At 38.7% G+C, this 14,831-nt stretch overlaps 1 protein-coding gene across 1 annotated transcript in view; it reads left to right on the top strand.

Moving 5' to 3' along the window:
- The window catches only part of acsl4.S (acyl-CoA synthetase long-chain family member 4 S homeolog), a gene marked incomplete at its 5' end in the record, with an annotated part of 38,681 nt that overhangs the window by 4,811 nt on the left and 19,039 nt on the right, over positions 1 to 14,831 (top strand). Inside the window, 2 exon segments of the mRNA NM_001130948.1 lie at positions 11,194 to 11,239; positions 13,413 to 13,652. Of these exon segments, the coding sequence (NP_001124420.1) occupies positions 13,425 to 13,652 (228 nt within the window).

Below are 14,831 nucleotides of genomic sequence, written 5' to 3'. Positions count from 1 at the left end.
ATTCAAATTTGTTTTTATTGTAAAATATAAGCAAAAATAAACAAACAGAAAGAAAAAGGAAATAAAAGGTAAGTACAAGGTATTTGGTGCAAGAACATGCAGTAGTAATTACATGCAGAATGTCACAAAACATTATCAAAGCAAGTTCACAACCTCCTATGCAAATTCCCTCACTACATGCCTTGGGGGGTGGGACCATGATTGTGGGTGGACATGGAGATCTGATGGATAGTCCAGGGTTCCCAAATTTTAACAAATCTATCTCTCCTGTCAGTGTCCGATTCAGACATTATCTCCATTGTCCTCCTTGTGTTGAGCTGAGTATACAACTGTTGTGTCATGGGAGTCACAGGCTGTTTCCAGGTTGTAGCTATTAAGGTTATTGCCGTGTTAAAGATTTGAAACAAAAGGCATCTTTCCACTTTGGTAATTTTGGTTGGATATATTTGGAGCAAAGCGACCTGTGGCAGCTGCGGTATATCCTGATGGAGTACCTCTTTGATTATCTTGAAGACTTCATTCCAAAATGGTACCACTTTCGCACATTCCCACCACATATGGAGCCCTGTACCGCGAAGACCACACTGTCTCCAACATACACTGGGATAGGTTGGAGAAAAAGTTGCAATTCTGCTTGGTGTTAGGTACCATCTACTTAGTAGCTTTGTGTGGGTCTCTATGTGGTTTGTACAGTGTGTAGCACTTTTGGAGCTATTTATGCTTTGATTCCATTGTGCAGGTGTGAATGATAATCGCAATTCGTTCTCCCACCTTTCCATATACGGCAAGGTACGTGTTTCGTCTCTCTGAGTGAGCATTTTATAACAGTCTGACAGGATCGCTTTGCCACTCCAAAATTTGCCACAGAGGTGTTCCATCAGCGTGTAAGTTTTGTATTATTTTGTTGACAATCACAATTCCCAACTATAAGCTGAGTTAGTTGCATTTAGTGAAATTTCTGTTTTGCATTCTTGAAAATAGAATGGTTTTAATCTTATATTATCTAGCGAATTGGTTATAGCATTATTTCTCTAATCGTAGCCAGTAGTCTGCATACTTCCCAACTGTCCCTTTTTCGGAGGGACAGTCCCTCTTTTGACAGCTCAACCCGCAGTCCCTCATTTGTACTGGAAAGTCCCTCTTTTCTCTGCACTGAACAGCCAGAAAAAGAAACAAAGTTTCTCACTTAATTGGCTTTTAGCAGAGAGCCCAGAACAGCTAACAGGTGCAAATAAGATACTTTGTAACAATTTTGAGACACAAAAACACAGTTTAGATAAGGAGAAATATTTTCAAACTTTCATAACCTGCCAAATTTTGTAAAATGAACATGGTAATTAGGGGGTGTGGTCAAAAAAATTGCTGTGCTACGTGTGGAAAAAAAATTTTTGTCCCTCTTTTTACTTCCAAAATGTTGGGAGGTATGAGTCTGTATCTACCACTGCATTCAGAGATGCCCAACAACCTGATATAAAACAGCACTAAATATTTTAGCTTCACCGTTTGAAAAATGAGAAGATTGACCCTGAAACTGAAATATGACCGGAACCTTTAATGTAGATTTTCTACTGATCTTTAACTTTTAACAAGTCCGTATGGTCTCTCTTGTTTACAGAGAAGGTTACAGTGCCCTCAGTGTTGTGGATAACTGTGGCAGGTGGAGATGGGAGCACATACTGTGTCTGTTTTAGCACCAGTTGTACCTTTCCAGATTTTCGCTGTTTGATGAATGATTATTGTGTAAATTCTTGTTTAGACAGATAATAACCTATAATAATAGGTCTGTTTATTACTATTAGAACAGGTCTGTTTATCCCTATACAGACGTACTGATTCAGTTATATATACATTCTAAATTGTAAAAATTTAGGTTAGTACTTTGCAATCCTGAATCATTACTACTATAGAGATGCTGAACCTTTTGGCTGATTCAGTATACTCGGTATATAAAATATGGCATTTCTATCCATAATACGTTTTATGGTTTAGTTATCCTTTAATTAAAACAAATGTAAAAATCAAAGGCCCAAGTCAGACCCCAAATGTACTCTACTAACAGCACTGGTCCCATTATAAAATGTTCCATTTACCACCAGTCTTTGTAGTTGGCTAGAGAACTGGCTGAATGATAGATTACAAATATTTTGGTCCAGGCTAATGCTCCTTAATTTAATCAAAATTATTCTTGCTATTAATGCTTAAACAAAGTCTAAATAGATCACATGCACTGCCACCCCAGTATATAGGATTATCCTCCACTCCTTAATGGAAGGCAATTAAATTAGTTTGGCATGATTGTGGGATATTGTGATCTTCAGTGTATTTCAGTATCTTATCCCTCATTACTCACTCCAAAAGTTTCTCTACCATTGCTGCTAAACTAGCATGCCTCTAATTTTTATGACTGCAGGTTCCTACTGATGATATTAGCTAGCACAACTGTCATTGCACTGCTTCACTTAGTCACAGTTGTTTATCCAGTAGAAGAACCATTGCACACACAGTTTTAGACATGCAATGTTAAAGCCCCCAGCACTTCCCTTGTACATTCTTGGTTGTCTGTTAAGTTTAGCCCTCCCTATGACTTTATGCCAGAATTAATACTTGCACCTGAGGTCAAGGCATCTCCATTGAAAGGACCTTGTGTCTGCATCATAGTTTCCATTGAAGGTAGTGGCACCTTCTGATGGAATAAAACAAGTAGATGTACACAAAGCCCGGCCAGGCACCCTAGGCAACCTGTCCAGTCCCAGCGCCAACTGGGCACTCGCATGCGTGAATTGATGCATGCACACATGCGTGAATTGATGCAAAATCGACACTCGCGCAATTGTACAGTCAGGCAGAGAGGTGACCAGACTAGGGGTAGGTGACAGAGAAGGTATATGCCTGGCGCCCCCCCCCAACTTTGCACCCTAGGCATGTGCCTACTCTGCCTACCCCTAGTTCCGGTAGGAAGAAGAGGCATGTGCCAAGGGCGCAGTGGTGGTGGGGTGCTGGCATGTGCCCCTTCTACTTTCCTACCCTGTGGTCCGGCCCTTCTATAATGCTTCACCAGCCCATGACTTCAATACTTTGTCCAGCTTCTTCCCTGACTCACTTATCATCACTCCCACCCGGTCCTCTCCCTACCTGCTTGTTACCACTACCACCCTCACACCCCACTCGTTATGCGGCGCAGTAAGCACTTATCCCGGCACTTGCTGTTCTAGACCTGCTTTATGTAGGAAACTACGCTAGCCCTTTTAAAGAAAATACCCTTACACGCAAAACAATTATTTGGTTCTTTTCACTTCGAGGTGTGTTACGGCTAGAGAATTGCAGGTGGAAGTGTCTTTTGTTTTGTTCAACAAACGAGCTTTCGACTAATGGTATGGTTGCGAGCACTACCGGAAGGATCACTTCACCCTCTTCCGTTACACAAGGCAGTTTAGTCTTAGTACTGTGTAGGTGTATTCAATATCACATTTGATTTACGGTTAAAGTGAAGTAGTGTTGGATAAAAGTTGGCATTAATGTTGAGAAAAATGTATTGTTTATGGCAGAAAAATCACGTAACACCAAGTGCATATATGTCATAACTTCAGTTTCAGATTTTTCGCACCACCTTAAAGGGTTTGTTCACCTTCAATAACTTTTTTTTTTCAAGTTCAGAATGTGAATCACCGGCGGGATGGCATACGTATTGCTTCGGTTTTCTGAAGTCGACCAACGAATATTGCCTCTCGAGGAAACTTCAGGCGAATCTATACATATGCCATCCAGTCGGTGATTCATATTCTTGCCGGTGGGAAGGCATTGGGAGATTAGTTGCCTGCATTTGTCGCTTGGCGACTAATCTCCCAGTGTGCCACCAACCTTAAGGTGGGCATACATGGGTCAATAAAAGCTGCTGACTAGGCTCCTCCAGACCAATTTGGCAACTTATTGGCCTTGTATGTGTCACTTTGGGTTATCTGCCCTATTATTATCTGTTCAAAAATCTGTGTAGTTATGTTAATTTCCCAACTTCACAAAAAAAGAACGTTTGAGACTATAGCGTCAGACTAAGATTCCTTTTAGCATGGTTTTTATGGAATATAGCTTTATCCTTGAAATATTTATTTTTTCTCTAAGTGAAAAAAAATTACTATGTAAATACAAAAACAATTGTGTGAGACACAGAACGAAATCTCGGCATTGAATCAAAGTAAAGGTTAGGATGACATTTGACTATTTGCCTAAACTAATAAGGAGTTTAATGATTGACACCACATTTGTAGTTATTGGTACGGAATGTAATTTTTAGTGGTTATCGTAAATATTTTTTTTGTTTTCTTACGGAACACTCAAAATAATATATGCTTGGACATCATCTTATTGGGGAAGATTTTTATTTTGATTTAAAAAAAATGTTACTGGCTCTTTTTGCTGATAAAGAGCATTTTGTTTGTATATGTAAATTTCTCCTTCTTGAACTTCCTTCAACTGCCTTTCATAGTATTTACTGGCACTCATTTTCTGTATATTTGCAAGAACATGTCCTTTAATTCTCATCTACAGAGCACTTGCATCCAGAGGTGTGCTGCTCTTTGCAAAGAATCAGCTCAGCCCTGTCCATACCGCATTTTGCCTAACCGAGCTTGCAAAGTGCAAGCGCAAGAAAAAAAAAAAAATGCCGGTCTCTATTTGCATTGAGGCAATACAACTGTCCTGTTGTTTCAGCACAAAATGATAGGTAAAAGCTTTGTTCACCTGGCAGTTAATGTGTTATTATAACACAACCGACCGTTATTTATACACTAGCCAGTTTAAATTGTTGTCTTGTTACTAGGGTCCCTCTTATCCTAGCAACCAAGCAGTGGTTTTGACAGAAGGGTGAATAGGAGAGGATTTTAATAGCATTGATAAAAAATAAAAAATAAAACAAAACGAAAAAAATTAAAATGAATCAGAAATTAGTTTTTTTTTATAAAAAAAAAAAAAATCAGAAATTGCCTGCTGACCACATACTGTGATGTCCATATGAATATGAGGATTGGTCCAAATATTGGAAGATGAAAATTCCATTTACAGGTATGGGATCCGATATCCTGAAACCCATTATCAAGAACACTCTGAATTACGGAAAGGCTGTCTCCCATAGACTCCATTTTATCCAAATAATCCAAATTTTTAAAAATGATTTCCTTTTTCTCTATAATGATAAAACAGAACATTATACATCCAAACTAAGATATAATTAATCATTATTGGAAACAGAACCAGCCTATTGGGTTTATTTAACGTGTACATGATTTTCTAGTAGGTAGGTATGAAGATCTAAATTAAAGAAAGATCCATTATCCAGAAAGCCTCAGGAGCATTCTGGATAACAGGTCCAATACCTGAACATTGTTGTTAGGATGTTAAAGTATATATGCGTTATGGAACAGTTTGTTTAATAAGTCTTGGTATCCTGTGAGTAACTGGCTGTGCACTTTCTGGGTCAACACCCTGCTTAGACTATTCCTAATTAAACTACCGCACACTCTTTAAACCTTTTGAAACTGGTTTAGAATACAACTCCGTTCTCACAAATCCTTGGACTCTCTCTTTGGTGGAGGAGAGATGAGAAGTGCGAATGTAATAAAAAAGACCAAATGATTTTATTATAAAGTTGCTAAGAATTATATTTTGGAAAAAATATTTTTCTTTTATTTCAGATATACTGGCTAACCATTTTTTTGAAAACATTTGGTTAAATGTAGGCACAGATACATGATTTCATGAATTTTTATTGCTTCACAGTCAAATTCACTTGTACACAATACCATGTCATCGGATGTTGAAAGGTTACTGTAGGACACTTCATGTGCTGAATGTTTACTCATTTTGACTGAAATGTTTTCCTTTTTGACCTGTTTCAGTGGTGTAACTAGATATAACTGGGCCCCACAGCAATTTTTTTTTCAGGCCCCCAAAGTGTCTAGAGATTGACCTGTTTTAACAATATTTATTGAAATTGTATATGGATAAGGACCTCAGATGGCCCCTATACCTCCTGGGCCCCCTTGCAGCCACAGGGTCTGCTTCCTCTGTTTGGACCTGTTTGGAAATCATTCTTACCATGTCAGCTGAAATAAATGTTACTTTACTTCCCAACTTTACAGATATCTACATTTGAAGCAGACCAGTATTCTTTTTTCTTTTTGCATATATCTGCCTATCTTTCTGATTTGATTCAAAATAAATGTGTTGTTCTTTACTCCGAGTCTCGTGCCTTATTTTGCTAATGTCGTACCCAGTTGATTAGAAAATGATCTGTTAACTGGTAATAGGATATAGGGCTGCTGTAGCCACAACCGGAAGTCTTATTCAAATGTGGCACAACCTATACTTCACCACTGTATGGAAGATGGACAACAGTGCCTTGCTGAAGTTTTTCCAAAAAATTTTTTTCATATTAAAAAGTGACCTTTTGCATTATTTTGGAAACTTTGGTATACTGGTGTTGAATGGTATAGAATACCCTTTAGCACACCCAAGATAGAGATAGAGAGAGCCACATCATTCAAGCATATTTTTTAAAACTTGGCTGACATCACATCCGCTGCTTACATGAGCTGGATTTTCACCCTTGAATGAATCTGGAAAAGAAGGTTTAACTTCTCTGTTTGTAGTATTATGCTCAAATTGCTTGGTCACATAGGCATCAAGAATGGCCATGATGCCTATGTGGTCCCTGTATTTGACTAATAAATATAAACAACTTCTATAAAGAAAACTGAAAATGGGTGTTATCCTCAAAAGAACTGCTTGTAGGTTTGCTGCCAACTGCAGGACTGCATTTCCCACAGCTCTTCTGGCTCTACTCTCTCTTGAAATGCAGTAGGTGATTTCTCGTGTGCTGTACAATTGTGACGTAGAAGCTGATATTACTTCTGTCTGCCTTTTCCACGTGAATCATTTTCGTACACCACTTCTCCTCCTCCTCCTGGCCTTTCACCCATTTGGGATGTGCTTCTTTGTATTTCACAACAACTTTAAAAAGTGGGTGGAACAGCTTGCCTTATAAGTCTGCTGCTCACAAATCTTGTAAGATTTTCACGACTGGGACTGGAGCTGGGGGTGAGTGACCCTTTTTATATGTTGGTGGGCTTGTTCCCTATGGTACTGCTTGTTGTAGTAGAGACAGATCTCTTATGACGTTATGATTATAGCTAGCTAATGAGTCGCTGGAGTAGTTGAGTTTCTGGGCAGTGTTGGTTTAGCATTACAACGTTATTACGTTTCATATCCTTCCTACATTTTGGAATGCAATGAACAAACAAAATGTGTGATGAATTACTTGCAGTAATAGTGTGACTGTTATAGCGAATGTAGCACCAGCCATTGTTTATTCTTTGTACTGACGTCCACTGTGTTAACTCACTAGTTGCCAAGGACAGATTCCTTGCTTCTAAGCTTTATCCTGGTTAATGTGGAAGTGGGTTTCATCTACTAGCAGGGCAACTGTGTGTGTCTTCCGTATAAGGTGTCCTTATCATAAGCAAAGAATAAAGTCAACTCTAAAAACACAGCCTGAAGTTCACAATTTTTGAAGTCGTTTTCTTCCCTTCTCTCGTTTATTAAATATACTCTATAACACACCAGTAGGTTTTCCAGGGCCTCACATGTGGTCCCTCACTACTCAAAGCTCTGTCTCACAGCTCCTATTTCATTTCAGTGCAATCTAATAACTTTATAAACAACATTTTTTTGCAAAACATGGAAAGATTGTGTAATGTGTGTGGTTGAAATAAAGCAACTGTGTATTCATGTAGCTAGCACAAGGTAAACGTAGGAAGGAATGTGTTTGTTTAAATGTGGCTAAAAATTTAGCCACAAAACTCTGGACTAAACACAGAACAGTATTTAATAAGCTTGTATTCCCTGTGTGGCTATATCTTATTCTATGTTTTGCAATAAAGGTGGAAGTCCACCAAAGACTGGGGGCAGCACCATTATATGATTGTCATTGATTTTTTGTTTAGGTATACGCCACAAATATGAATGACTAATATTTATTTGCTCAGCTATTACTCAGCAATTGACATTGCACCACTCATAAACCATTTATATCTGAAAGACCAAAAAAAACCAACTTTTTTTTTGACAGAAAATCCAATGGAGTTTAAAGTGGACCTGTCACCCAGACACACAAATCTGTATGATAAAAGTCCTTTTCAAACTAAACATGAAATCCAATTTCTATTTTTTATTAAAGCATTCATAGCTGTTGCAAGCTCATTTAAAAATCTCAGCTGTCAATCAAATATTGTCTGCCACCCCTCTATGCCAGTGGCATAGAGGCGGGGCAGACAATTACTTTCACTTTCCATTCAGCACTTCCTAGATGTCACTGCTCTCCACACATTCCCCCATTCTCTTTACCATTTAATTATGTAGCCATGGCATTGGGATAGACATCGGGGTCCCCTATTCTGGTGCACAAACAAGATACAAGGCTTGTCTTAATAACAGTGTCCACAAAATGGCTGCTGCCTGCTTGCTATAACTTTGAAATCCCAGACTGAAGGAAGCAAGATTCAAATAATTTATATAGTGTAATTAAAGTTCATTTTGCTTGACTAATGTGATAAAATAGGATTTTGAATAATTTTTTTGGGTGACGGGTCCCCTTTAATGGGCTTTTTTTAAAAAAAAATAAAGCAACAGCCTCCCTAGAGCAGTTATCCCCAACCAGTGGCTCGTAAGCAATGTCTCCAACCCCTTAGATGTTGCTCCCATTGGCATCAAAGCAGGTGCTTATTTTTGAATAACACCATCAAACAAAGTATTTTTAAGCTCTCCAGGGTCAGTGCCCAATGAATACAAAAGAATCCTCCAATAAGAATCCCATCCGTAAATCTGGCTCCATGCTATTTTTTCATGCAACTGGAGCTAGAGGCATTAAAAGTAGTTTTTATACCACGGAACTACTTGCTACGAGAACCTTCCTTCTCATGTTTGACAGTGTAATAGCTGGAAGCCTGTCACATTGAGGCCACCTACTTTACAAAACCATGGGGCACAGTGAGACTGTTTTACAGATGGATTAGATGATGTTTAACATGATTACAGGGATTAAGGATAATCCTTAGGAATCGCTTAGTGATATCTTGGTGTTAGAGGTAGGCTCTGATTGTGTCTACTTTTCCTGGGAAAAGTAGAAGTGACCATACACAAGAACATTGTCATAACATGCTTCTCTATAGTCAATACGAACCCACAGAAGTAAAAGTGCTCCATCATCCTTTTCTACAGAATATTCTAATCATTTTTAATCTGGTCAGTAGCCGTCTTGTAGCAATATTTATATTGTATTGCATCATAGAGCATCAAATGCAGCCCCAGGCTGATCGCAGGATGGCTGTTTTCCTTGGGTTGATATGATCAAAATATCTATGTGTTTCTCTTGATATTTCAATTGCATCCATGTGTGAGCCCACTAAATGAGCATTATGGCTCACAATTTATCTGCCAAAGTGTAATCAAGTAACAGTGGGAAAATGTCCAACAAGGCATTTATTGGATGATTATGCAATTTTAAAAACAGGTGCCAGTTTGAATTAGTGAAAATAGCAAGGTATTTCAGACATTGACTGATCATTTTCTACTGTTGCTGTTTCTTTACTATTAGGGGCAGATTTATTAAAGTGTGAATTTAGAACTCACCACTGAAAAACTTGCTCACTTTCTATTCATTCCTATGGGATTTTTAAAGGCAGATTTATCAGCAGGTTCGGATTTGTGGAAAGGCCACCTAGGCCCGGGCCTAGGACGGCAGGATTTTAGGGGGGCGGCATGCTGCCTAACCACACCCACAGATTGGTTCAAAAACACTGGAGATGTGCTGGAATTTCCCATGCGCCAATCCCCATTGCTCCTGTCCCCCTGGACAGGGTCGACTAACGGTAGTGGGCCTAGGGGTGCCCGCTATGTAAATCCAGCCCTGTTTATCAGATGGTGAACTCCATTGATAAATACAATTCTAAAAATCCCACAGGAATGAATAGAAAGTGAGTTATGAATTCATATATACATTTTGATAAATCTGCCCTCACAACACCGGTAATACAACCAAAACCTATTAAAAGAGAACTAAACCCTAAAAATTAATATGGCTGCAGATGCTATATTTTATATACTGAACTTAATGCACCAGCCTAAAGGTTTAGCTTGTCAATAGCATCAATGATCCAGGAATTCAAACTTGTCACAGGGACCATCTTGGAAAGTGTCTGTGACACTCACATGCTCTGAGCGCTGTTGAGAGGCTTAGCTTAGGGGTTTTCGTAATTATCAAGCAGAAAATTAGGTTTGTATGTAATATAAGCTGATGCTACAAGGCTGATTATTAAATTCCGATGTGAGTTGCGCTGGTTTCTGTGCTGCGATGTAGTAATTATCTGTATTAATAACTAATCAGCCTTATACTGTGACATTTGTATTCTATATGTACTGTAAATTTTGAGTTGGTCCCTAAGCTCAGTAAGTGACAGCAGCACAGAGCATGTGCAGTGAAAAGGCAAAAAAGAAGATGGGGAGTTACTGGGGCATAGTCAGAGGCAAAGATCTTCCCTGCTAAACAGCCGTGGTTGCCTTGAGCTGGTACAGAAAATCAAAAAAAGACTGTATAACATTTCTAGCCTACTTCTTTAGTTCTCTTTTAACGACCCAGAATGTAAATGCCCACGGACCGCAAAATGGCTGTGTGTCATTGCCCCAGGTTTTACAGAATTAATATATATCATATTCTATATACTGTATGTATTTAACTTAATTAGGCTTAAACAAGCCTTATAGACCAAACAAGTGTATTTAACTGGTAATAAATTGTTTAATATTAGTAGTAGTACCCTGTATTGACATTGCTAGGTCACGCAGTCTTAACAAATTTATCTTTAAATAAATACACAATCAGAAAGCAAACATCTAAAACCTAGGCGGGGACTTCTGAACTACAGTTCACAACAGTACAAATGTGAAGGCAAATCAATATAAATGATTTTATAATTTAAACAACATTATTAATGCCAGGTAAAATTCACATGCCATTAAATTACTGTTTTTAGATCATGTCTGGCAGCAGAATACAATCTTGTACTGGTATATTTTATTTATGTATTCCACATTTATTTCTTGTTTTTGCGGATTCCTTATTTTCTCATTTTTCTTTTGTATTTACAGAATCTTTTGAATATTGAAGGTCTTGTCCCAAAACAAAACAAATTATGTAAGTATCCTGTGTATCTGCTGCTCCTCCCAGACCAATGTGACTAATGATCGTTCCTCGGTGAATTAAGCCATGTCAGAGTCTTCAAGTAGTTCTGAATTGGGGGGAGTTCTGAATGAAGCCATAATGTGGGACACCATTGGAAGTTATATTAACAATGTTCCTACCATTGACAGGGACCTGTCTGTATTTTTTATCTACAATAGAGCACAATCTGTTTATCAGAAACGTTGTTACCGCACTAAGCAAACAAGAAAATCAGACATTTATCTGTAAATCTATGTATTTATATTGGTAATCAAATTTTCCCTCTTATGTATAAAGACATTGCACTTGTGCTTACTAAATACTGCTTAATTTTTATTAACCTTATACCAATAACATGTTTTGTATGTGGTATGTTAGTTGCGTTATGGAAATAAAAAACTCATACGGGGCTGGACCTAGGGGTATGCAGAAGAGGTACGTGCCTAGGGCGCAAAGCTTGGGGGAGCCAATGAGCAGCCTACCCCTAGTCCACCACTGAAAAAAACCTGGATAAGCAACATTTCAGGCTACACAGAGCCTTTTTTCAAGATTGAAAAAAGGCTCTGTGTAGCCTGAAACGTTGCTTATCCAGGTCCTGTCACTGTTCCTAATTAAGCATTTTTATTCAAGAAAAGAATTGTGGTGCTGTACTTCAACCAATTGATGTAAGGGCCCTTACACACAGGTGTTGTAGCAGCATGTTGCACTTAAATAAAATGCAATGTTGCTGCTACACTAGGCAAAATGGAATCGGTCTGCTTGTGGTTTTAGATGCACTCGTGCAAGAAACATCTGTGCGTAAGCAGGGTCGTACTGGGCCCTTGCTCTTTTGGGGCCCCGCGGGCTCAGACCCGATCCTGCACTCCCTCTCTGGTCATCCTGCAGTGCCGTTAAAACTTGCGAACTGCTGCCGTGCCAGTAAAACTTGCGCATCCGGGGAGGGGTTGGTGTCAATGGCTGCGGCACTGAGCTGTTTGAGGCTGGGGGGGCCCTTGGCCCCCTAGTCCAACACTGTGTGTAAAGGACCCTTGTTAAGGCACAAACCTATATCACAAACCTTTTACACCTGACCCATTCAATTCTGCACATTTCTAAAAACAAGTCTTTATATAAATTGATGGTTGAAATTGCAGTTGAAGATGTGTTTCCATGCCAGCCAGCCATGAATACCAGGTGACTTCTAATTGGAGTTTAATAAGCTTCAACCTGCTATATAAAATGTATTTTACACAGCCAAAGTTGTCGTGTTCATTCTGGCTATAGGCTTTATGGCACCTGCAGTGGGCAAAACTCCAATTCTGTTAGAAGTTGTTTTTAAAATTATTCCTGCGCAAACCTTGAATTCATTTTGTCAAATTTATCTCTAGACCACTTCTGGGAAGATGTGCACTGGAACTGGCTTTGGCTCTTGTCTGTCTCTACTAACTTCCACTTCTTTTTCTGACGAATTTAAACCACATTATTCATCATGCCACATTAAGTGGGTTAACTTGTAGTGTAACGTTTTCTTAAACCATTTAGTGATAAGTACAAATATTTACATTGCACACTAACTGTTTTTTGTTAGTGTCTATTCCCCTCCCTGTCCTCGTTTGCGGGTGGCGTGATGCTACATGGTGGCTGGGTTGCTCAGCACTTTTGCAGAGATATGAAGCACAGGAAGGCGACCACTACTGCTAACTTGATAGACATTAAGCGTGGTTCTTCTCAAATGCCTCAGCGCTTCTTTTATGGAGCTTTTATGGGTGTTCCATTTTACTAACAATTTACTAACTTCTTAATTTTTCCTTTTCATGCTTTCTGACTGGATGCACAGATCCCTGCAAGTCTTGGCTTCCGAAATTAACAAACAATAGTTGTTACATTAACAAAGAGCGGTGACTCCAGTTTGTGCTTTCACTGGTGCCTTGGTTAAACCTCATCCTGCTGCTTTACGCCGATGCCTTACAGACCAAGAGAATACTAAATAAAGGCAACAACAGACCAGTTTTTTTTTTTTTTTTTGGGGTATTGTTTTGTATTTTAACATACAAATATGAAGCTTAATTCAGAAGTGTGCACCTTTTTGTTACTGCCTGTCTATTTGTTAATGTTTGTGTACAGCACTTTGACATTTATACCATGGTATTTTCTTACTAATGCAAAGAAGAAAATAGAAATGGCAAATCGAGTAAAAGCAAAGCCTGTGTCTGACAAGCCTGGAAGTCCATACCGGACTGTTAGCCATTTTGAGACGCTGGCCACCATACACATTCCAGGTGCCGACACGCTTGACAAACTATTTGAACATGGGGTGGCAACATTTGGAAAGAAAGACTGTCTGGGCACACGAGAAATTCTAAGTGAAGAAAATGAGAAGCAACCCAATGGGAAAGTGTTTAAGAAGGTAACATTTATATCATTATTATTATAGCTGCATTATTTCATTGTATTAACAACAGTAATAACACTCTATGCTAAGTAGGCATACAGTGTTGTCATTGCTGCATTATTAAATTGTATTCTACAATAACAACACTGTATGCTAAGTAGGTAGCAGTTTGTGAAAAAGTGGCTAGGAAATGCTCAGATGAGACGAGCAAACTGTATTTGTTTCCCCAGGTGTTTGGGTTGAAACTGAATAATAGAAAAATTGCATTTTGAATTGGGCACACTTCTTTGTGGCTGCTGAATCACATGGCACTTGCTGGGGAAACAAGTTTTCTACCCTGAAGCCCTGCTTGATAGAGGACTGGTAAGGAGACCATGTTCAGTGCTGCCCATCTATAGGTGTTTGTCAGTACTATATAATATATCAGAGCGGGATATGACATATAGAGTGCAATTTGATCACCATGTGGCCCAGCCGTAAGATCATAACTCTTAGCAGAGCCTTTGAGAGCATTTAATACTGCTCACCTGTCCTGTTCCTGTTTGTTGCAAAGTGAACTTCTAGATGGAAGCAATTATTTTACCTTTTGGCTAGTTCCAGCTGGAACAATTGAAAACATCTGTCTGAATTAAGGATTAAGGACAAATTTGCATGGAATTGCCTTGCAGCTTGGATGCATGTTTGGACTAATTTGGTCTAGCTTCAACTGTTGGTCTGAAGTTGCAATATGCTCCAACTACCGGTATGTTCTGGTTGGTTGACTTCCGCTGAACACACATCTGCTTTGCAAACCACTTAGATTAAAGTTCTTCTTATGTTATCTGGACAGTCTATTTTTTTTTTTATTAACAAGTTGGTCATGCAAGCATTGGACTTGACATGCCCATTAGTTCTTAATCAATATTGACATATGTATTTATGACCTAAAACAGCACAGTTTTCAGTTTACTGTGCACCCGACAACTTCTTTGGAATAATGTCTTTGTAACCAGAATGTAATCTGCAACAGTTGCGAATTGCGGACCCCAGTAGGCTTAACAGAAAGTAGACTTATATTTTAAGTTCTAGTTTGTACCATCATCATTGATCTATATAGCACTAGTAAGTTATTCAGCACTTTATATTAATTTATAACAAACAGAGGTATTGCAATAACTTAACAAGGACTACAGAGTAAAAAAAAAATAGTATCGG

Source organism: Xenopus laevis, chromosome 8S (assembly GCF_017654675.1).
Source record: "Xenopus laevis strain J_2021 chromosome 8S, Xenopus_laevis_v10.1, whole genome shotgun sequence".
NCBI classification, from domain to species: domain Eukaryota; kingdom Metazoa; phylum Chordata; class Amphibia; order Anura; family Pipidae; genus Xenopus; species Xenopus laevis.
This window is presented reverse-complemented; position numbering and strand designations above follow the sequence as displayed.